General features: G+C 35.5%; 1 protein-coding gene across 8 annotated transcripts in view; it reads right to left on the bottom strand.

Annotated features, from left to right (window-relative positions):
- LOC132702848 (kinase D-interacting substrate of 220 kDa B) overlaps positions 1 to 22,820 on the bottom strand; it is a 73,942-nt gene that overhangs the window by 21,165 nt on the left and 29,957 nt on the right. For all 8 annotated transcript variants that reach the window (XM_060671676.1, XM_060671679.1, XM_060671682.1 and 5 more), the window contains 16 exons: positions 20,183 to 20,314; positions 19,567 to 19,764; positions 18,445 to 18,715; positions 16,439 to 16,656; positions 14,070 to 14,311; positions 13,521 to 13,759; positions 11,412 to 11,576; positions 10,500 to 10,728; positions 10,284 to 10,421; positions 8,517 to 8,665; positions 7,542 to 7,677; positions 5,568 to 5,775; positions 5,301 to 5,501; positions 3,713 to 3,928; positions 1,064 to 1,476; positions 829 to 1,007 (listed from right to left, as the gene is read on the bottom strand). In XM_060671676.1, the coding sequence (XP_060527659.1) occupies positions 829 to 1,007; positions 1,064 to 1,476; positions 3,713 to 3,928; positions 5,301 to 5,501; positions 5,568 to 5,775; positions 7,542 to 7,677; positions 8,517 to 8,665; positions 10,284 to 10,421; positions 10,500 to 10,728; positions 11,412 to 11,576; positions 13,521 to 13,759; positions 14,070 to 14,311; positions 16,439 to 16,656; positions 18,445 to 18,715; positions 19,567 to 19,764; positions 20,183 to 20,314 (3,334 nt within the window). The remainder of the gene's footprint in view (positions 1 to 828; positions 1,008 to 1,063; positions 1,477 to 3,712; positions 3,929 to 5,300; positions 5,502 to 5,567; positions 5,776 to 7,541; positions 7,678 to 8,516; positions 8,666 to 10,283; positions 10,422 to 10,499; positions 10,729 to 11,411; positions 11,577 to 13,520; positions 13,760 to 14,069; positions 14,312 to 16,438; positions 16,657 to 18,444; positions 18,716 to 19,566; positions 19,765 to 20,182; positions 20,315 to 22,820) is intronic.

Raw genomic sequence — 22,820 nt, 5'->3', positions numbered from 1 at the left:
ATGTATAAAACCACTTTTTTTGAAATATGTAATTGAATATATTTTAAACATTGCGATAAAAACTTAAATTATAATTTTTTATATCAAGCTGATTTATTACTGGATAATTAATAGTGTACATTATGTTAAATTAATATGAATATTTATCTTTAAGGTTACATGTGAGAAAAAAATGACAAATAGACCAGCACGTCGCCACTGGAAAACATAAAAATTTAGAGAAGCATTTAATTGTCAATTGGTACAATAATAATAGGACTGATTGTAAAACTGAATAGTTTTTACCATAATGCTTTAATATAGGTTAGGTATAAGTATATAGTTATAAATCACTAATTTATTATTAGCTAATGTCAATAAATACTCCTAATGAAGTATTATTATTTTTATGTTTAAAAACTGTAAATATAATGTTGTAATGCATGTAGAAAAATGCATATATTTTTTTGAAAAATCAGACATATTTTAAGTATTTTCTCTAGTAATTAGTATTATTTATATTAAAATTTAAAGTACTTTAAAAAACTATTCATTAAAAGAAAAATAAATAATAGCCTAACCTCATTTTTGTTTGTCTAAACAAAACTAATCGAACATCAGTGGATAATTTAAGCGAAGTCAGTACTCTAAACTTCAAAAGAAATATTACATAGTAAAAAAAACAATATAATGCGTTGCTTATCTCCTCGTACCTCGTGACGTCACAACCAATGGAGTAGCCTTTTTTGTATGTCAATCATTAAAATAAAGGCGCCTAATTGATAAGTTGTCAGGGTTTATAAAAAAATATAAAACGAAAAACGTTATTTGGGAGGCTTGATACGTTACCTTTGATCACTTTCTTAAGGTACGGGTCGAGATTGATGGTGAAAGGCAGGAAAATCTTGAGGTCGCTGATCAGGAGGCTCGAACGGTGAAAGCTGAGGAATATCTCGAACTTTTTCTCGTCCCTGTCGAGTTCGAGGAGCGGCTCGGAGTCTTTCAGCGACGGGATCAAGGGCTTGATCCTGAAACGAGACTGAAATTCGTACGGGAGGGGGCGCCACGAGTCCCATAACCTCACTTTTCGTAGATCAATTTCAGCGGCGTATTGTCGTCGAGCTGTTCCTCGTACAAGTCGTAATGGTAAATAATCCACGACGTGCGGAACGGCCATTGTTCGGTGATATTGATCCACGACGCCAAACGGTACCAGTTGAAGTCGATCTGGAACGCTTTGAGCAGACGCCCGGTAACGTAGACGACGTTCATTAGTCTACGCATCGAGCGTGGGTTCACGTCGCTGAAGTAATCGTCGGTGAGCAGCATCTTGGTCAGATCCTGGGCCCCGCCTATTTTGTTCAGGTTCGACCCGATCGAACTGGCTACCGATTCGGACAGTTTGAGTTTGCGCGAGTTCTTCCTACCGGCGAAGCGCAGGTTTTCCTTGCTGCTCGACATCTGAGCGATTTCGTTCGACAGGCGACGGTTCGACGACTGGAAGAGAAAGCCCCGCCCCAAAACGTTGTAACTACGTGACTAAATGCAGGATAAAATATTGTTTTGTAAATAGTATTACTGTGGAGAGGACAGCAAGCTCAAAAGCAGAAAGTTGGAATATCACTGAGCAAACGGCCGTATCAAACAGCTAAGGAAATTCGTTAAAAAATCAAAACCTCCTAGAAATCTAATATTCCAAAGCCTAAACATTGTAATTCTGAAAGCAGATGAAAGTGATACGGTGGTCATGAGCACAAGTGAATATTAGGAAAAGATTGAAGATAACAGAATTAGCTTTCTGACTGACAATATCAATATTCGGCTTAAAGGTACCCAACGTTTACAGCTCACTTAATGGAAACTATCAAGTACTCCTACTCAAAGAGTATAAGATAGAGGAGAAGGTCGCGTATACTGTTACGAATGCCATCTATTATTTGTGTCCAAGTACTAAAGTACTGTCATGGCGGTTTAAAATACTAAAGTAGCTTCTAACGAATTATATTTTAATACAAAAAAAATTAAAACTATTTCAAAAAAAATTTCCTCGTCTCGCGTCTTCCGCTTTCATGACTGGATATTGCCACCAATGGGAGCCTTCCCCTCTATCTTATACGCTTTGCTCCTACTCTTATTGCGTGACAAAAGTATTTAATAATCAACTAAATAAATTTCAAATATTAAAGTCTAAATATAATTTCAGGAAGCAGCTGTCCAAATCATTGTTATCAAAACAGTCATTCTCTTATTATCTGTCCTTTTGTAACACAGATTTTCTTTGTGTTTCGTATATTATTGTTATCTGATGTATTTGTGATACAATGTTGACTATTATTATTATTATTATTATATATATATATATTGTCGATGTCACTAAGTAATGGGTAAATAATATTCGAAAGAATTATTTTGAAACACCTAAGTATAATCATAGGTGAAGCATCAAATTCACAGGTTTGAAATTTTTCTAGTAGTTTGGTTTGGTGACTTCTACGTCCCCCGCCTTACTAAAAAAATTTTAATTTTAAAAATTTAATTAAGAGACACAAGTGTAGTTGGCGCTTTAACTTCTGGAATTTTTGGTTGTTTTTGGTTAATCTATGCCAAATGACAGAGACAGAGACAGAAAGAAATTGAAAAAAAAAAATCATTATCGTTCCTTTAAAACAGTCAATACCGGTTTTGGTTATGTGTCTTTCAGAATATAGTCGTCCAAATTGGCATTTGGAAATTGGGAATTGGGGAATTTCATTTAACACAACACAATCATGAATATTAAGAAAACAGAAATGACGAGTGATGAATCCTTTACCTCCAGAATGTCTAAGAAGTGAAAAGATCTAAATTGCAAAAAAATGAATGACTAATTTCTTGACGTGATGTGACAATGCATTAAAGTATCGGTCTGTGTGCGTAGGTTTTCTGTAAACAAAATGACCCAACGTTAGGTATGATTTTCTATTGATGAGAATATCTAAGAACGAGAAATTATTAACGTTAAGACTCATTAGCCATAATAAACTCATCAAATTTTATTCGATAAAACTAAAATTCTTGAATGTATCTTAACCGCGACTGAGGTCTCTACCTTTCACCAATAATCATTCGAGACAATGTTCCCCTCCTTTAGCTCCGCCCCCCAAACAATACATAAGCAGGTGTAGAGTAGAATATGAGCCAGTGTCGATTAAGCTCTGAGTAAGCCAACAGGATGATTGGCGATTCAGAGTATTACAGTAGCATTTGGAAGTTTCTTTGAAAAACTTTAGTGTCGACTTGGGTAACATCGATTATGGCTGCTGTTCAAAGTTATTAATTCCAGGTGCTCCTGGAATTAATAACTTCCCTTCTGTGAAAAATTGGGTCTTCGGCATTAATACGAATAACTCATCGAAATAGCACATTTTTTGTACCATACCACAGCTCCAATTATGGACATAATTCATACCGTGGGTAGGTTTAGGAATCAGATCTAAACAAGCATAGCTTACTATTTTCACTTATTAACTTGCAAAATAGGCTTATACTTTTTACTTTTGTAGCAGCCTGTAATTTAATTGTGCATTCTTCCCAAGTTTTCATATAGAAACGGACTCTGCCCGTTGGCTTCTTCAGAGTTTGACTGAAACTGAAGAAGCCAATGGGATGATATTACAGTAGCCTGTGGAAGTTTCTTTGAAAAATTGACTTAATAAATATAAGAAATACGTGAAGCCAGAACTGGCTGACTCACCGAGCGGGCCAGGAAAGTGTTCAAGTTTTCGTCGTTTTCGGACCAGCCTGCAGACGTGGTCGCCTTCCGATGCGCCGAGGCGGTCTGCTGCGCGATCTTCACCTTGCGCAGTCCCGAATTTTGCAGGTAAAACGGCAAGTGTACCATGTTGTTGAGATAACTGTGACCGCCGATATTATTGTCGTTGAACAACCGTCGCGTGTTCATTTCGACCGCCTGAAACGGAGCACTTAGCAACGGTCAAGTCTGTTCACAGATATAAGAAAGTGACTAACTGATACGAATTAAGGAAAGAGCCGGGCAAGCTGTATGAATGAAATATGGCCGAACAGGTCCGTACTTTGCTTAGAATTTAATTATTTGGGGTTTTGTTGGGAAAGATACTAAACAATATTTATTTATGTATGTATGTATTTATGTTTAAATCGTAGAGACGTATTCCTTTTGTAGGTTCAAGCTTTGTAGAACCTCAATTAATTGCTTTTTAGTATAATCTTCGTGAAAATAAATGTCGTTATTATACATGTAGTTTTGGATTGTTGCTTTTGTGTCACATGAGGAAGGGGATTTAGTCAACTGTCTACTGTGATAACTAGCATTGTCCATTACAATGACGCTATTAGGAGGAATGTTTGGAACTTTCAAATAAATCTGCGGTGGTGTCGTCATGGCAATCCAGAGAAGAATCTTTAATATTTTTCGCAGACAGAGAAAGTCCATTTGGAATCCAACCATCTTTAGAGCCAGCATGCAAAATTACCTCTTTTTGATGGCGCGTTTGTTTTAAACTTATCAGTTGAGTCAACCTTTTCCGGGGTACCATAAGTGTCGAAACAGGTTTCATCCAAGTAAATAATTGGCCTCTGTTCTCTGTAAATCCTAATTTTTTATAGATATTCCAGTAGCCATTTCCGAATTCTAAAAGATTCCATTAAAACTTGCCTTTTGCCAATTTTTTAAAATCTAAAACCCATGTGTTGAATACACTTTCATAAGGTAGTTCTGACACATTTAACACCGGATTCATCTTTTTCAAGCCTCCTAATTAAAATATCTAATGTAGGCACTCTTTGTTCCTCGTATAACTGGTAAATTTTACGCCGTATTATATCTTGATCACTTTCATCTACACTTGAGAAAATGTCAGGATCGCTTCTTTTTTTCCTCGCTGAAATGGGATTGTTCACAATTTTCCATACAGTTGATGTTGGAATTTTCGTCAATGTGGCCGTTTCTTCTAAAGATGCTTGCTTGCTTGCACCACGTTCAATGAGAGTCAAATAGACATTTTTTAGAACTCCCTTAATCTCAATAGAATAGTGTTTTCTACGTTTGGGCGGGAGCATCTCCTGAGATACACTAAACTGGCACATATTTTGCATAACTCGCACACGATTCAACACACGCCGTGTTACACACGAAATAAGAATGATTACTAATAAACTTAAACTAAGTAATATACCAAACCAAAGAATATTAAACGGAATTTACCGAAACTTTAGGTAATAATCTTGTTGCATTGTATGCCCTTGGATAATCCCATTCAAAAACAATTGGTCACTTTCTTATATCTATAAGCAGACCATACCTTGGCGATGACGTGCGGATCTATAGCTAATATCACAATGAAGGGGGCGTTGGCGTCGGAGAAGAGCATGTGCACGGTGTCGAGGATCAGTAGCACCTTCTCTTGCTCACAACTGTCCAGCCCGTCGACGATGATTACCAGCCGGGTCTGCTGCGAGCTCAAACCGTCCAGACACTTGACCATGTCCTTCATCAGGTTCACCTGTGAAACGACGCCCCTCCCTTCTAGTGTGCCCGCCACAAAACGACGAGCAAGGTGCTTACTTACCTCTTGCCTGAGCGTCTGGAGGAAACCCTCGGACTTGAGCGTTTCCAGTTTCGATATGGATTTTTGCAGGTGCCTTCGCTGCGAGAAGAACATCGACCTGAACAGTTTGCTCCACGTGTAGACGTTCGCCACGGTGACGATGGCCAGCAGGAAAGCGGCCACGATCAGTATTATCTCTAAGGTGGACTTGGCCACATCCGATTCGTCGCTGGAAAATCGAGCTTATACCGGGCGGGGAAAAAAGGATTTTTAATTAAATTCGCACTGCGTTTAAATTTGAATTTACTTAGTGCCACAAAAGTTCAGTGCAGTGTTAACGATAGAGGACAGCTCATTATCTTATTGAACTCTGAGGTGGCTTTTACTTAATGAAAATCCATTTAAAAAAATAAATAAGAACTAAAAGTTCAGATCACAATGTAATATTTACAAACTACCTGCTGCTATATATACCGAAAAGTGGCAAAAAAACCTTAATTAAGGTTGTGAAAATTAAATTTAAGTTCAATGAAGGAGATATTAATTTTCTACTTTTTGTGGCTGTATGTAAAATATCAAAAAATTGTCGTCAAAAATGTGTTTTTCTGTGGTTAAGTGTGTTACATAATTATTAATTACAGTTTAGGGCAAGATCCGCATTTCAACCTGTAGACGCCTGATTTTTGAGATTTTGAACATTTCGTTTTATTGTTTTTTAAAAATTTTCCTATTGTGTTGTTAGTTGTGAAAGCTATTTTTAAACCACATTTTGACAAATGTTTTGAAACTTTTTCACTGGGTCCTCCTATGTATGTAATTGTTTAAAATTGTTCGTGTTCTGTATTAGATTTCGGATAAATAAAGCTTACTGTTGTCTGGATTTGTTTTTTATTTATAATTTTATCGATAATTGACGGATTGTAGCCGTTGTTCAGTGCGATTTGCTTAATGATATTAAGTTCCTAGTTGTAATTTTCTGTTGAGAGTGGCGTATTAAGAAGTCTGTGTATGAAAGAGTGAAATTTTGTGTGTATAAGGGTGATTTGAACTGTTATGTATGACTGTGTCGGTGTGTGAAAGGTTATGATAAATGGAAAAATCTAATTTGTTTTGGGTTTTCGTATTAGTTAAGTCTAAAAAATTGTCGTGTGAAAATATATAATATCGTGAAAATCTGAACTTTTAGTTCTTATTGATACCTAAACCTAATATTTTCATTTTTCTAAAAATAATATTAGTTTTCACAGTTGCAAAATTATTTTTAAAGGAATTCTAAGATTACGTAAAACATACATGCAAGGGAATTTCAATTAGATGATACAGGGCGTTCAAAATAAATCGAATATATTTGGACCATATTAAGCTTAAAAATCTCGATTTTATTAAATAGGACACCACATAACATATTATTCATTCTGAAAAACCTTACAAAAACCTACAGCTTTTATTGAAGATGTGTATTTCTAAAACTTGGCGATTTATTATTACTTACTGACAACTGAGTTAAGAAATTCATAAAATTTCTTGTGGTGTGACTAAAGTAAAAAAGTACGGATGGATTTCCCTCAAGTTGAATGGCGAGGTTGAAAAAAGTACTATGTTGGAAGTAAGACTCCACAAGGCGTATATTTGAATCCCCCTACAAGACCAGAACATATGGAGGAAACTCCATATGTTTCCAATATTCTTAAATATTTATTGCGCCATAATAATAATTAAAAATAAGATAAGTTAGTTTTGGTTAGGCATTTAATACTATTTATTTTCAAACAAGCAATCAGTATATAAATAAATATAAATAAGTATAAATATTAAATCAAGGAAGAAAATTCGTGAGCTGTAGATTTTTATTAAAGTTGGTGAGTTGTTGGAGATTTTATTGGTCTAACAATTTCTTGGCCCTGATCTCTGAAAGAATAATTGGTTGTTCAAAAGCCCGAACGATACACTGTGAGACACACCTTAACCCGCTAGTTGAATGAAAAACCTACTTACTTCTTACTAAACATACGATTCAGGTAGTAGGCCAGAGCGCTCAAACCGATTACGATCACGCAAAACGAAATTTCGAATAAAACCACGTATGGCAAGCAGCACATTTTCCTCCAAGTCCACGACGACGAAGATTTCACTGAAAAAATACGTGAAAATTTTAAAATGTTTGTTATTAGTGTGGGCATAGTAATAAGGGGAACAAAAAAATTTAGTCCATATAATAGGTCAGTTATTTAAAATTTTAAATAAATTCATAAAAATAATCTCAATTACGGCGATCACTCCAATTTTTATCTTTTCTGTGACTCGCATTCTACTATGTATCTGTTTAAATACTGTCCGAGATGGGCGGAGCTAAAGGTAAAGACCTGAGTTTCACTCAAGCTCTGAAGAAGCCAACAGGATGATTGACGAAACGTCAGAAAGTTCGTTATCATTAACGAATTAACGAAAATGTTCAATAATAATGGCCCCAACATTGAGCCTTGAGTAACGCCTGAGGAAGCAATGTACTCATCGGAAGTGTGACCATAGAGTACTGAGTATGAAGAAAACAAATTAACAAACGATTCGGAAAATCCAAAAGTATTAGAATTTCGTCACCTAAGCGATCTAACGCTTTTGAAAAATCAAGATATATGGACCCCCATCAATATTGAAACATAGCAGTTAAATTGGTAATGGCGGATCTTCCTTCAAAAAATGCTGGAATTAAATTCAGGTTGAGTGACTTTAAAAAACTTCTTACGTTTATATCTTCAGGGTGATGTGAATTAGTAATATTATTAAAATTATCCAGAGAATCCCCGATAGAAAATGACTCTCGAAAACATAGTGCGAAAGAGCTGAGTATATATTTTTTAATGTCATATTGAATTTTCGGTAGATAGCTTGTATAGGAGTCTCTAATTTCAGATTTTATCTATGACCTAAGGCAACAATGATTACAAATGTGGGATTCGTTTTATGACGTACCTGGTTTGGGTCGAAAAGACCTGTACAATCGGGTGGCCAGAGACCCGTAATGCGCCTCGATGGAGTCGTACAAGGAGCCGATCATTTGAACTACTGAGTTCTCGCCGCCGGTGGTACTGCTGACGCGCGTTTGGTCAGTGAAGTAGAACCTGATTGAATGACATGAATAGAGTGGACATAATTGCCGAAAATAATAATAATAAAAATAATAATAATAGAACGTTTATCCGCAAAAATACGGTTTAGGGCAATGTCATACAATTCAACAAAATTTGTTGTACTATTAGGCCTCCATATAAAGCTATACATTAAACCACTCTGTACAACGATTTTCTCACTCTCTATACCGAAAGAAAGGGCAACAAAGGTAACAAAGTAAGGAATGACTTAGTGAATACGGCAAGCATGGCAAGTAAGGGAAATATTTTATCTCTAGATGATAAAGTTGCTTTGATTCGAGAGATAGAACGGGGAAAAAAGAAAAGTGATGTGGGACGTCGATGCGGACTTACACCGTCGACTGTATCCACGATTTGAAACTGCAAAGAAAATTCTAGTAAAAAGCCAAAGAAAAAAGCCAAAGAAAGCCAAAATTTGAAGATTTGAATCGGGCAATGTTGCAATGGTTCCAACAGCAACGTCTTAAAAATATACCACTCTCTGGACCTATCGTAAAACTAAAAGCAGAAAAGTTTGCTGAACAGCTTGGCGTTATCGATTTCAAAGCTTCGGAAGGATGGTTGAAGAAGTTCAAACAGAGACGTGGTATAAATTATGGACAGATAAGTGGCGAAGCCCGTGATGTCGACAGAAACATCACTAACGATTGGCTGGAGAAGACGTGGTCAAAATTAGCAAATATCTCTAAAAACAAAACAGTTACAGCCCCAATTAAAATGATATTAAGATAAATTGAGCGCACGGCACATCAGTTCAATCTTAATTAATCTTAAATTAATATTAGAATTATTTTCTGTCAACAATTAAGACGACTGCCCTGCAACAAAAAAAAATATGTTACTCATATACAGGGTGTCCCATAAGTGGTTCTTAGGTAAAAATATTACGATTTAACGAAACTTAATTTCGTCCAAAAGTTGATATTAACCGAGATACAGGGTGTCAAAATTGCAACTCAATGTTTGATTTTTTCAAATAATTCCCGAAATCATGGAAATTTTTTAACAAAATTTCACCAATCGGGTTTTTTTTTGAAGCAAAATAAATAATAATTCGTCGGTTTCGTGAATCGGGCTTGTGACGTCACCTTATTTATTTAACGGTATACGTAGAGGTATGGTCTGTTCATAGATATAAGGAAGTTACCAATTGCTTTTCAATGGGTGGTCATTAACATACAATGCAACAAGATTATAGGATTAAAAATAATTTGTAATTTTATTTTAGATTTAAACATAAATACATAAATAAATAAATAAATAAATATTGTTTAGTATCTTTCCTAACAAAACCCTAAATAATTAAATTCTAAGCAAAGTACGGACCTGTTCGGCCATATTTCATTCTTACAGCTTGCCCGGGCATTTCCTTAATTCGTATCAGTTAGTCACTTTCTTATATCTATGAACAGACTTTAAGAAAATCTTGGAGGGATTGTTAACCATAAGGCTAAATATAATATTTTTGGTTTTAGATGGAAGGTGTACAGAGCTTTCTTGGCAAAGGCTTCCACAAATATATTCGCGACGACTGGTGAAAATTATAATGTTCATGCACTTCGTATATCTATGAACAGACTTTACTTACTGAATGGGCTGGGCGGATATACCGTCCTGTGACGTCAACCCGGGCGGATGACAAAACAGTATCTGAAGCACCAGCTTCAGATTGTTCATTTTCTGGCTGAGTTTCGCGTTGAAGTTGTACGGCCAGTCCCAGTCGTAGCTGAAAAAAAAAAACAAGAGCGGATTCGCGAGGCACCGAAGAAGCGTGATGCGGGGGGCGACGGGGGTGGGTGGGTACCTTTTGCCAGCGAACCACACAAACAGCATAAATATACAGCAGAGCGCACAGAACGCAAGCCCGACACTGAACGACCATAACTCAGGCTGCAGGTCTTTGGTGGTCGACTCTATCGCGATATAAACAAACGTCGAGATTATCAACGACAAATGCAAAATCACCAGAAACAATAGACTGGAGAACTGGAAGATCGGGTCTACCCATTGGCGCGCGAAGCTCTTCATCTCCTCTGAAAAATGAAAAAAAAAAAAATAACCGCTAGATGTACCCCCTATAGTCTATCCGTCGGCAGAGAGTAATAAAACTCCCTAGGGAGGGGGAAACTAAACAGGGTCGCCTATCTGAAAAAAAAAATGCAACTTGCAACGAAGTTTTCCGCAGTTTTTGGAATAAAAGTTTCGAAATTGTATTCAAATAAAATAGGTGCCAGTGGTGGGGCTGTTTATTGAAAAAATTACATTTTTGTTTTTATAGGTCTCAGTTTTTTGTTGAAAAGTCTTTTTTAACAAAAATAACGCGCGGTTTGCTTGCTTTGCAATATTTGATACATGTACAGGTCACGCAAGATCATTAGTTACTGTCACACCTAGGTCCATCAGAGATTGGACACTTGACACAAAGTTTCCATTGATATAATAGTTCAAACCGAACACTAAGTATATAAACGAAGAAGAAAAAAATGCGAAACATCTGATAAACGAGTAATTCTTTTGCAGTATATACGTCCCTAAGTGTGAAAATTATGTTTATGTTTATATATTTATTATACCCAAAGGCACGCCCGTGACAAGCCACTTCCTCGCATAATTAATATAAAAGCACCGGGTAAATCGGATCGGTGCTACCTCAAAAAAGTTTTATCACTCTCTCGTCTCGACGAACAGAGTTTAAATAAACATTGATCGCACTTACCTCGCAGTTTGTTCAGCAAAAACGACTTGCCGCTACCCCACTTCGCGTACAACCCAACCGTTATGGGCATGGACAAGGAAGGTTCGCTCAGTATGTCTGCGAGGGCGCTGCTGTACAGATCGTAACCTAACATGTTCTCGTTATCTTCGTTCGTGTTCAAGCGCCCTGAAAACGAAAGTCATTTTGCCATTTTTTTAAAAATCAAAAAAAGCGACGAACATATTTGTGTAAATAAAAAAAATCAAAAAGTAAACGATCCTCAACTTAAATTAAAAAAAAAAACCAACTTAAAAGGTTCTTTTTTTAATTAAAAATGCTAATGGAGATTTTCTCTTAATAAAAACAGGAACATTTTTTTTATAACCATACCAAATAACGGCTCTTTATTTTTGTTAAACAAAAAAAAACCAACGGATCTTTTTTTAACTAACGTTATTAACTAAAAAAATTACAAGCAACTAAAGGACCTTTAAAAAAAAATCAATAATGTAACGGATATTTTTGTTAAAAAAAAACAAAGGATCTTATTTTTAACTATAAAATTAAAAAAAAAAACGTTTTTTTTTTAAATAAAAATTAAAAAAAACATATTTTTTACTAGTAAAAATATAAAAAAGGCAGATCTTTTTATTTAAAAAAATCGCTACCACCAACGGATCTTCTGTTAATTAAAAAAGAGCGAACAGATCTTTTTAATTGAAAAAAAAAAATCGAAAAAGCAAAACTTCTTTTTTTTTTAATAAAAATCAATCATGTTGCGGTTTTTTCTTGTCGTTAAAGAAAAAAAAACACAGGATCCTTTTTCAACTCAAATTCAAGAAAAACTAACATTTTCTTTCAAATAAAAGAATCATCAACCTCTTTTATAATAAAATAAAATTAAAAGACGAAAAAGTAACGGATCTTTTTTTTGTTAAACAAAAAAAAAGGATATTTTTTCTTTGAATAAATTTTTAAAAAAATCAAATAAAAACTAAACAAAACATTTTCTTTTAAATAAAAAAAAGAATAAATCATCAAAACAGCGAATTAAAAAAAGGGAACCTTTTCTATTAAAATAAAAATAAAAAACTATTTTTTTCAAATAAAAAATCTAGGAGCAAATCTTTTTTATTAGAAAAAAAACGAACAGATTTTTTTCATTTAAAAATCAAAAGCTAATAAGCCTTTTTCATTTTTTCAAATAAAAAATGTACAAATTAACGGATCTTTTTTTAATTAAAAAAGAGTAAGGAATTTTTTTGTTTTAATAAAAAAAGCAACGTTTATTTTATAACAATGTCAAAAAAGCAAAGGATCCTTTTTGTTTAAAAAAAAAAGAAAATTAACGGACCTCTCTTCTGTCAAAGAAAACATTAACGGAACTTTTTAACTAACGTTCCTTTAGATAAATAAAAAAAATAAAAGGACACTTTTTTATTTAAAAAATAAATAAAAACATAAAAAAAGGAACGGATGCTTTCTGCAACAAAAAAAAAAAAGTTCTTTTTTTCATAAAAATTCAAGAAATAAACGGATCTTATTTCAATTAAAAGCAAAAATATCAAAAAAGCAACAGATCTTTCTTAAAAAAAAAACTAACAGAATAAAACGAAATAAAACGACATTTTTATAAATAAAAAAATATCAAGGAACTAAAAGTAAACGAACACATCTTTTTAATCGAAAAAAAAAGAGCATCAAAAAAATAAATGGATTCTTTTAAATAAAAAAAAAATGTATCTGTATAATTTCTTATTTTATGTGTATGAATTACTTAAAATCTGAAAAATTTGTTGAAGTCAAAACAGTTTTTTTGTAAGAACAACCGTTCAAAGCTACCTTAAAATAATAAAATGAATCGCTTACAGGGGTGAAAGTTGGAAACAAATGTTAATATCGATTTTAAGTAAGTAGGATAGTTGTGCCGGTTCTCAGCCCCTTTTACCGGGAAAACCCGAAGAGACTCGAAGGTTCTCGACAATTCAAAAATTTCCCGCCAAATATGACTATTCTACTACTTCGATATTGCAAAAAGACTAAAAACCTATATTTTTAACTTTTTTAATTACACATTTAAGTGATTTTTATATTTTTACATATTTTTTAGGAGCAAAAAGGCGGACTCACTGGCACCGAAAATTTGTCCCAATATCGTCTTCGGATGACTGATGTCAATGTTGTAGGGCGTCTCTCCGCTTCGATTGGGCCGGTACAAGAGCTGACTGTGTTTCGGGTTCCTCAACAAAATTTCCACGATCGCTTTGGAGCGCGCCCTCATCGCTATGTGGAGGGCGGTGTCTCCCTTTTTGTCGGTCGCCGACACTTTGGCTTTTTTGTCCAGCAGCAATTGAACTATCTCGGCGTTTCTGCAAAACAGATAACCTCATCATACGAAATCGAGTTTTAGCAGTTCATTTGTTAAAGCAGTCACTTATTTACTTGAGACACTTAATAGTTTAAAATGGAACTGGAAAAATAAGTATATTCATTTCATTTGATATTTTTAGGTTATGATGGATATGTTTTATTTAACCGTTTAGACAAGATTGGTAAACGAGATTGTTCCTACAAAAGGACGCTAGAAGTGCCAAACTTTATTATTATTATATATGATTACTGTCGTTAAAATCCAAAACGATATACTTGGAGATAAAGTATACGCGGCGTGCGACATACCTCGATCTGACAGCTTTTAAAAGGGGCGTGTCTCCGTCTTTGGTGGACTGTTCGAGATCGGGATTTTGGTTCAGCAAAAGCCTAACGATTTGCACGTTGCCTTTTTCTACCGCCACGTAAGTGGCCGATTTACGATCTTTGCCTAGTATATCGACATCCGCGTACTTTTTGAGCAGCGCCTCCACGATGTTCTTGTGGCCCCCCTTCACGGCGTGTATCAAATTTGTGTCGCCCACCCTGTCCTGAAATAGTAAAAAAAGTACAGTTTCATTTTACGCCCCTTTCCCTTCACCATTTTCCATAATATTTACCTACAATATATTTTATTTCGTGTATCTCGAAAGCGTCTTAATGAATATTAAAACAACTGAAAAACTCTACTTATATTTTATCCACCCTAAAACTGAAGTCGTTTAAAACATTTTATAACGTAAAAAGTAACTAACGAACACTAAACAAAAAAAAACTAATGTCAAATGTCAACTATGGAAGCATAACCTCGCTATTCAGTTTTGGTTATTTATTTGTTTTTTTTTTAATATTCAGATAAAGTTTAGAACTAAACTAGAACTGCGTTTTAAAATTGTGCAAACGAGAGCGGCTTGGAAAATCCCGCCATTGACGGTCGTTCAAAACACATGGGGCATCAGTAGGTATCATAGTCGCTATAAAATATATATAGTAAACTATAAAACCGCCCTTTTAACTGAGGCACTAACCAAAGGTTTTATAAATGAAGTAACAGAAACGTTTTGAAGTCAATATCATAAAACTTCGTGTTTTTTTTTTTTTTGGGGGGAGGGGGGGTAGCGATACCCACATATGAAGCAGATAGCTTCACTTGCCTGCTGGTGTTACCAATCTCCCGTACGAACTCTATACTGCAATGCATCACTTAGACGTTTGGCAGGACAAGTAGTAGCAGGCGGAGTTATGTAGAAGAAAAACTTTGTGGTGATAATAGGTAAGCTATGATTGAGAGTCTTAAGCGGCCAAGACAGGTAGCACTCTACGACAGCACCGTGCTCACAAAAAGGAACTTTAAGGCCATAGCAACAAGTAGTACAGGCAGAGGAAGAAAGACAGAGTGACAGGATCTTTGAAAATGCTGAAACAATTGGTGGAGCAAACTGGATGCTCCTTGCAAGGGACCAGAAGAGATGTAAGGCTGTGACGATAATGATGATAAAAGTGTTTTGGAATTTATTGGACGTCTTACAAAACTTGTAACACTAATAGTTTCCTTTGATAAAAAGCTAAGGTTTCTCACAAATATCAATTATAAAAGTGCAAAGTGCGCAAGAAGTACAACATAATGCCATTATTATCCATTATTTCGTGGTTGGAGTGATAAAGAAAATCACGACCCTTTTTGAAAATAGTGAATTCTCGAGTGGGTTGATGGCTTTTAAGCCAAGAACCTTTTGGCGTGGTGAAAGAAAAAGTGTTTGCACTGGCAATTTGGATTGATTAAACTATTGGCGCACCAATTGACACCGAATTTCTGAAACTTTTGTAGTGCTGGCACCATTCCTACCGATCTTGCACGTACATGTTCAGTCTAATCGCTACGTTTGAGACAACATTGCGGGAGACGCTTCCATTGTCTTGAAAAATTGGAAAAACTATTACCTGTTTCGTAACCTCAAAAAATGGCTTCGCGGTTAAGGATTTAAGAGTAACGAAGCAATTATCGAAGGTATAAATCAGTATTTTGTATGGTGGGGATTATGTTGAAAAATTAAGCAAAACAAAAATTTAAAACACCGTTTTTCTTGGTCATGCCGGAAACTTTTCACACCACCCTCGTAATAGGACTGCTTAATCTTTTTTTTTTCTTATATTAGGACGTATTAAAATAATGGTGGTATTAACAATAAAAAAAATTATTTTCCTAGATGTATGTGGTAAACAATATTCCTGGTAAAAACCATTCAGAAATCCTTTGCAGTGTCGCGAACTGCAGACGAAGTCCAAAGCTAAGCGAAGATAGCGCATCGATGCTATTCGATTGCCGCATTGTAAAATACGCTCCTAATTATTCCAGCCTTTGTATCGGCTAGTCCGAATAAAACCGTATAAATAAATGTTTTTAAAAACGCTCTCCCGAATTTTGAACAATATAAACGCTTAATCTGTTTTTTTTTTACCTTTCTTTCATATTTGGCTGTATTAAACTAAAATTGAATTTTCTTAACAATATTCTTGGTGAAAAAGAAAATGTTTCCGTCATATTTGAGCCCGTTAAACGTGGGATTATACCGAAGCTTTGGACAAATTTTTCAGCGACCGGCAAGAGGTTCTGAGATAAGGCGTCGTCCCGCAATAAACGGAATACCTGGTCAGTTTTTACCCCGCCCCGTACCTACTTGGATGTTAATGTAGGCACCGGCCGACAACAAGGCGGTGGCGATCTCGTAGAAACCCTCTTTGCAGGCGATGGTGAGCGGACTGCAGCCGTCCTTATCTAACGCGTTCACGTTCGGCTTGTGCTCGAGCAACAGGTTCACCACGTCCACGTGGTTGCCGTACGTGGCCACTATCAGTGCCGTCCACGAGTACATGCCGGCGGTATCGATATTGGCCCCTGAAAACGACGTCAACGTCGAGACTTTTTAAAAAAAGTACCTTGCTAACATTTTAAATTATTCTCATGTCAAAAAAATGAACATTTGCCAAATTTTGCCAAAAAAAGGTTTATGATTTGGGGAACTTTCGGGCTAAGGTAAGTCTCGTTAAATCGTAATATTTTTACCTTGTCCTATTTTGGTATGCCACTTATGGGACTTATACGGCTAAATCTTCTATAGATTGTTCTATTTGGTGCTCTAAGAATTGTATTAATTGATTGGGACACCTGGGATTTTAATTTTGTATTTGTCTAGGATTATTTAAAGACTAATATCGCGTATTTTGTCTATTATTCTTATTATGTCTATTTAAAAAAATCCAAACAAAACTGCATCCTCCTTCGACATTGTTCTGCGCTCTGGATAAAATCTAATATACTTAATATACTGACGACAAGCTGCGGTTGCACTTTTATTATTCAGAAAGTATACGCGAAGCATATCACTCCTTTTTAACAATAATGACTTCGACAATAATTCAGCTATCAACGTTGTTTACTAATATGTCAAATATAAACATATTTTTCTTTGCCATAAAAATTTCCTATTTTTGCAGATTTGTCAAAAACGAGAGGACAAAAATAAAAAGTGTAATTGTATTGTATCGGAATAAGATATTCTATTAAACACATATAATATACAGGGTGTTGTGTTTTATACGTCATTTGGGGAAAAAAACTTGGCTACATTTTGTTTTTTTTTTTGTTTACCCTGATAGCTCTAAAAAGATAAATTGAACGCACGGTATATATAGAGGGTGTCGAATTAGTGTGTCAAAGTAAGATATCTCGCTAATTATTAGTTTTAGAGAAAAATGTTAAATACAAAGGTTATAGGTGAGACTAAAAGAAACAATTTAAAAATAATTTTCAAATATACAGGGTAATTCATGCGGGAAACCAAACATACTTTTTTCAAAATTGATACTCCCTTTTATACGCGTTGTTACGTCCTATACCGAGTGTTTTCTGATTTAAGACCTTTTTTTTTTGTCAAAAATGGCCTGTATTTAAAACTCTATATTTTTGACCCCATTTTCGACAGCTGTAATTTTAATATGCCAACTATTTTACAAAGTAAAGCTAGTTCGAATCGTTTATACAGGTCGAGTCGAAATGAAAGATATTAATTTTCGTTAAAAAAATCGAACGGAACACCATGCACATTATAATTCCATTAATTACTCGTATTGATGGTCTTTCAATTTTATTAAGTATTCTCTAATGGGAATTCAAATCAAAATTGCAGCTTCGCTGAACTTATTTCTAGTACATCAAATCTTAACCTTACATTTATTTCGTGCATGGTTTTGTGATTTTAACTGTTTTTTTTTAACTTTTTATTTTGGAAAAAGTTTCTAAAACTACATAGCTCACTTAAATGTGAATGCAAGGCCGATTCGGTTCTCCAGTATTTTGTGTCAAACTTGTCCGAGTTAGCAGTAGCGAAACACAGGTAAGTCATTTCTTTTTTCTATTTGACATATAGCGATGTTTACCAACTAACGCAACTAATAATAATATACATGTATAACGTGTTTCTGTAACTTTTGTATTTAAAATATGTAAACGATATGTACGCAAAAAATTAAATTTTAAAACGCTATGAGTAAAACTAATAACAGAGCATCCCCGTATTTTACTACATATTATAATTTTCAAGAGGCAGAAGATAAAACCAATACAACTATTTGTAGGTTATGATCTTGCGTTTTTTCTCCAAGCCATTGCAATAAACAAACTTACCGGCCCTCAACAGTATCTCGACGATTTCCGTGTAACCTTTGCGACTGGCCCACACGAGGGCGGTGGTGCCGTATTTGTCGCCGACGTTGACCTTGGCCCCGTGGTCGATCAGGGCCTTGACGATTTGGGTGTAGCCCCTGCCGGACGCCCACAGGAGGGAGGAGATGTGGAAATTGCCGTGGGCGTTAACCTCCGACCCTCGGTCCAATAGATGAAGGGCGACCTCCGTACGACCTTTGTAGGTCGCCCACATGAGGGCGGTCCAGCCTCCCTACCGTGAAACAACACGCCGATGATACTCAGTTATATTGATCTTTTGTTGCTAGTGAAGCTTTAAATGCTGCTACTAAAATAAACTTGAATCTAACCTCTAAACCTCATATAACCTATTATTGAATACTAGCAAAACGCAGATGTTATTATTTGCAAATTGTAAGAAATGTCTCTTTTAAGATTACATTAAATCATATGATCTGGCCTTCTGTGTAAAAATTGGGGTTTATGGTTTGACGGTGAGTTTGCGGTTTTCTAAACATGTTGGCTTGGTGTTACAAAAATGCTTCTATAAGCTGAGGACATTGTATATTCATAAACATCATCTCAGTAAAGAAGTCAAACTTAAACTCTGTGATATGTCAGTTTTATCCTATGTCGCTTATTGCAGTACCGTAAAATTGGCCAGGTAAGTCGAGAGACTAATCGAGATAAGAAGAGACTTCAACGACTTCAGAATGCTTGTATTTGTATTTGGGTTGGCTCAAGCTGGAAGACCTTTATAAAGTTCAGTCAGCCACCTTTGTCTTATTACAAAACTCCAATAAGACTCCGAGACATAATCGAGACACTCTCCATTGTTTAACATATTGCCTCCCTCTCCACAATATAGTCATTCAAAAAAGCAATAATATTGTATCTATTATCAGTATCTAGCAGAAGCGTACGAGTTTAAGACGTATATTTTGATGACAAGTGTGGTATTGGTGCTGTTCTTGTGGTTACGTGGAAGAGCGCAATTTGCAAATGTCGCCACTCTAGTATTCTAACTTATATTGTAAGACAGTAAACACAGTTTATTATTATTATTATTATCATTATTATGTAAAACTAATTGTGTATCGTTACCATATCTCTGTGGTCCAGCTCGGCGTTGTGCTCCAAAAGCTGCATGACGACGTCCAGGTGGCCTTCTTTGGCTGCGCAGAGTAAGGCGGTCCAACCGTCGTTGTCTTCCGCGTTGGGATCGGCGCCATTGGCCAACAGTTCGCGGACGAAAGCCGATTTGCCTTTGGCCGCAGCCACCATGAGCGCGGTGGTGCCATTCTAAGACGATATACGTAAACCATTAGTCGATAAAACGCACACAATTTTGTCGAAGTGCAGTGCAGTGTCATAAAAATATCAACTTAACCCACTCTTCGTAAACAACTGGACAAGCAGACCATTAACGGGCATCCGCACAAGAATTCTTTATCTTTGGCCAACTACCGACAGATGTCGGCAATGGCCGAATGGCTATGTTAAACTGCAAAACTTTAAGTGCAAGACGTTCTGTGGTCTGCGATCGAGCATTGATATTTTTGACATTTTTAAACGCTACCTGCCGGTTTGCGTGTTGGTATGTTTGCGATTTGCTACATGCCACTTGACACGGCGCAATAAAGCTTGCGAGAAATCGCAGCTGCAGCTAACTGCAGCGTCGGGTCCTTAACTAAGATAATTAACCAAACGGTAGACTTACTTCGTCCCTGTCGTCGACTTGAACCTGCTTGGACTCAAAAAACGACTGCAAACCGTGCAAGTTGTCGTTGTTAACGAACGTTATCAGCGATTGGAAGCATACTGATACCATGGAATCGCTCTTGTGCAGCGTCTGAAACCGAGTCAGAAACATCAGAATAGAACCGGATAGACTGTCGGTGTTCTAACAAAAAGGCAGCTCTGTTAAAACTATTAGTATGTTAGGGATCACTCTGTTACGGGTTATTGTTCAAAATCATGGCGAATATAACGCGCGTGTCTACAAAAAAGGCAATTCAAATTAGAGGTAATTGATTAGCGATCATATTCAAATTGCAAAGGCACACAAACAACATATGAAATCGTGCTACCTAATTAAAACCAAGAAGTACTGTTAGGCCGTTAGACATAATTTGAAAATTTCAGTGGCGCAGGCTTATGTCAAATCTTTTATTTTTAATTCAGAACAGACATTAAATTACATAAAAAATAGGTATACAGGCTGCTTTTTAATAACTATCCCATTTTTAATCGTCGTATTTTTTAAACAAAAATTTAGTTTGGCCCTCTAGGGGTGACGCTGTAAAGCAACTTTAATATTACGATACGAAACCGTTGTACTATTTCTTCCCTCAAAAATACTGTGTAATACCGGCCATGTGTTAATTTATTTCAAAGCTGTTTTTGGTTTATCGTATTAAGGCTATCTTTTTTTTTTAATTACCATTAATATTACAAAGCTGAGTTCTACAAGGCAATAAGTTTTTTTAGAATTATTTATGATCATAAAACAAGTTCCAAAACAGATTATTTTCGAACATTTTGATTGATTTCCAGAAGACTATACTAAAATTATTGTAACGTCGAAGCTTGGGCAGTTGTCATTAGACAGATCATTAAGAGAAGAAGCGTTTGGATCTGTAAAAAGTAAAAAGGAGCGTAGAACACCGAGAGCACAGAATATTGCATTGGTTTAGTGGTCCGTGACAAATGTCATTCTCTGGCTGGCGCCGCGCAAAAAGCCATTAGAAAATGGAAGATAGTTTTCACCGTTAATTGCAACACGTTTTCTTTAAGTTTTGCATAATAGTAGCAGTATGTGCGAGTGTGTATTAACGATAAATCTCTGCGAAAGCGCTGTTTTAGTTTGGTTTCATTGGATATGCTACAAAACGGGAAAACGTTTTAAACTATGGAATAACGTGCAAGTGTGCAAATAAGTGCACCCGATAAAAGCAGAGAGAGGGAAATAAAAAAATGTTAGAAATAATGTGACAATTACAACAGGGCAAGGTCGCGAAAGAAACTCAAAACATTTCTTAATTGGCGAGAATTTCGTAAAAACAAAACCAATTATGGACTATACGACAATTATCATGCGATTTATCTTTTGGGTCGCTAAAATTATGGCAGTGGCGTCGCTAAATGTAGCAACGGGGTTCAACAAGTGAAAATCAACTAGACAGATATTTGATATCAAAAAACGATTACTTTGATTGCAACAGCTTAGTGTTTCAATTATGTTTGTTAACCTCAAAAAAAGATTAGATATGATGGTCACAATTCAATCTTTTAAAGTGCGTTTACAACGATTTTTTATTTGATTTTCTATTTCATTTATAAAATGTCGGATTCTACAGGCTTTAAGAGCACCTATTAAGAAAGTATTGATAACAATGAGATGATAAAAAACATACGACTGAGGATTACGAAAAATGGCACTAATTTGAACCAAAACCACATCGATTTAAAGTTCACCAAGAGCTTTATAAATATGACATCACGCGAGGACGAATTCTGACGTCACGATACGTCAAACGTCAGTCAGTGGCAACATAAACACTGTTATCTCAGGATTCTATAGTGTTGTTGTGGTAGTGTCATTGTTTACGTGTTACCGTTTGGAGGAATTTGTAGTGGTTTTGTGATTATTTTAAGCACTTCAATTATGAAGCGTTTTCAAATTCGATTTTATGGTGGCTGAAAATCGATTTTGTCCTTCTTTTTAGAAAATAATAAAAACATGAGCAACATAAGTGTTGTAAGATATAAGTCGTTAGACTCAAATCGGAAAGGAAATCAGACAATGTAAACACACTTTAATAATTTTCTATGTAAGTACAAGGTGTAATATTATGAATTACCAAATGCATAACTTTGTTAATATTAACCCTACGATGTTTAAATTACCAAAGTTGGACCATTTTACCTAAACCTTGCGATTCTGCAATCAAAAAAATAAAATCAAAATTTTATCTGTAATTTTGACAGGTCATTTTTTCTCCTCATTTCAAATATACCGGGTGTTTCACATCGGACTCTCACCATTAGGATCTCGGTAACGGAATGTATTCGCAGATTCTTGCTAATACATAAAAAAATAAAAACGATAATCGGACGTTTCAGACTTTCCGCCATATTTCCGGAAATAACGAAAATAATTTCGATTTCAAAACGGGACATTATCGAACTCACCGATGCGCAACTTTCCCCTAATTTGCCACCCCGTATCGCTTACGAACTTCAAACACCCGGCATATTTGAAGTCAGGAGAAAAAATGCAATCGATTGACATATTCAAATGCGGTGTATTCAATTTTTAAACAATGACCTGTCAAATTTTGACAGATAAAATTTTG

This window comes from Cylas formicarius, unplaced genomic scaffold, assembly GCF_029955315.1.
Source record: "Cylas formicarius isolate icCylForm1 unplaced genomic scaffold, icCylForm1.1 PGA_scaffold_6__28_contigs__length_40554024, whole genome shotgun sequence".
NCBI classification, from domain to species: Eukaryota; Metazoa; Arthropoda; class Insecta; order Coleoptera; family Brentidae; genus Cylas; species Cylas formicarius.
The sequence above is the reverse complement of the archived record's forward strand: the minus strand, read 5'-3'. Positions and strand labels throughout refer to the sequence as shown.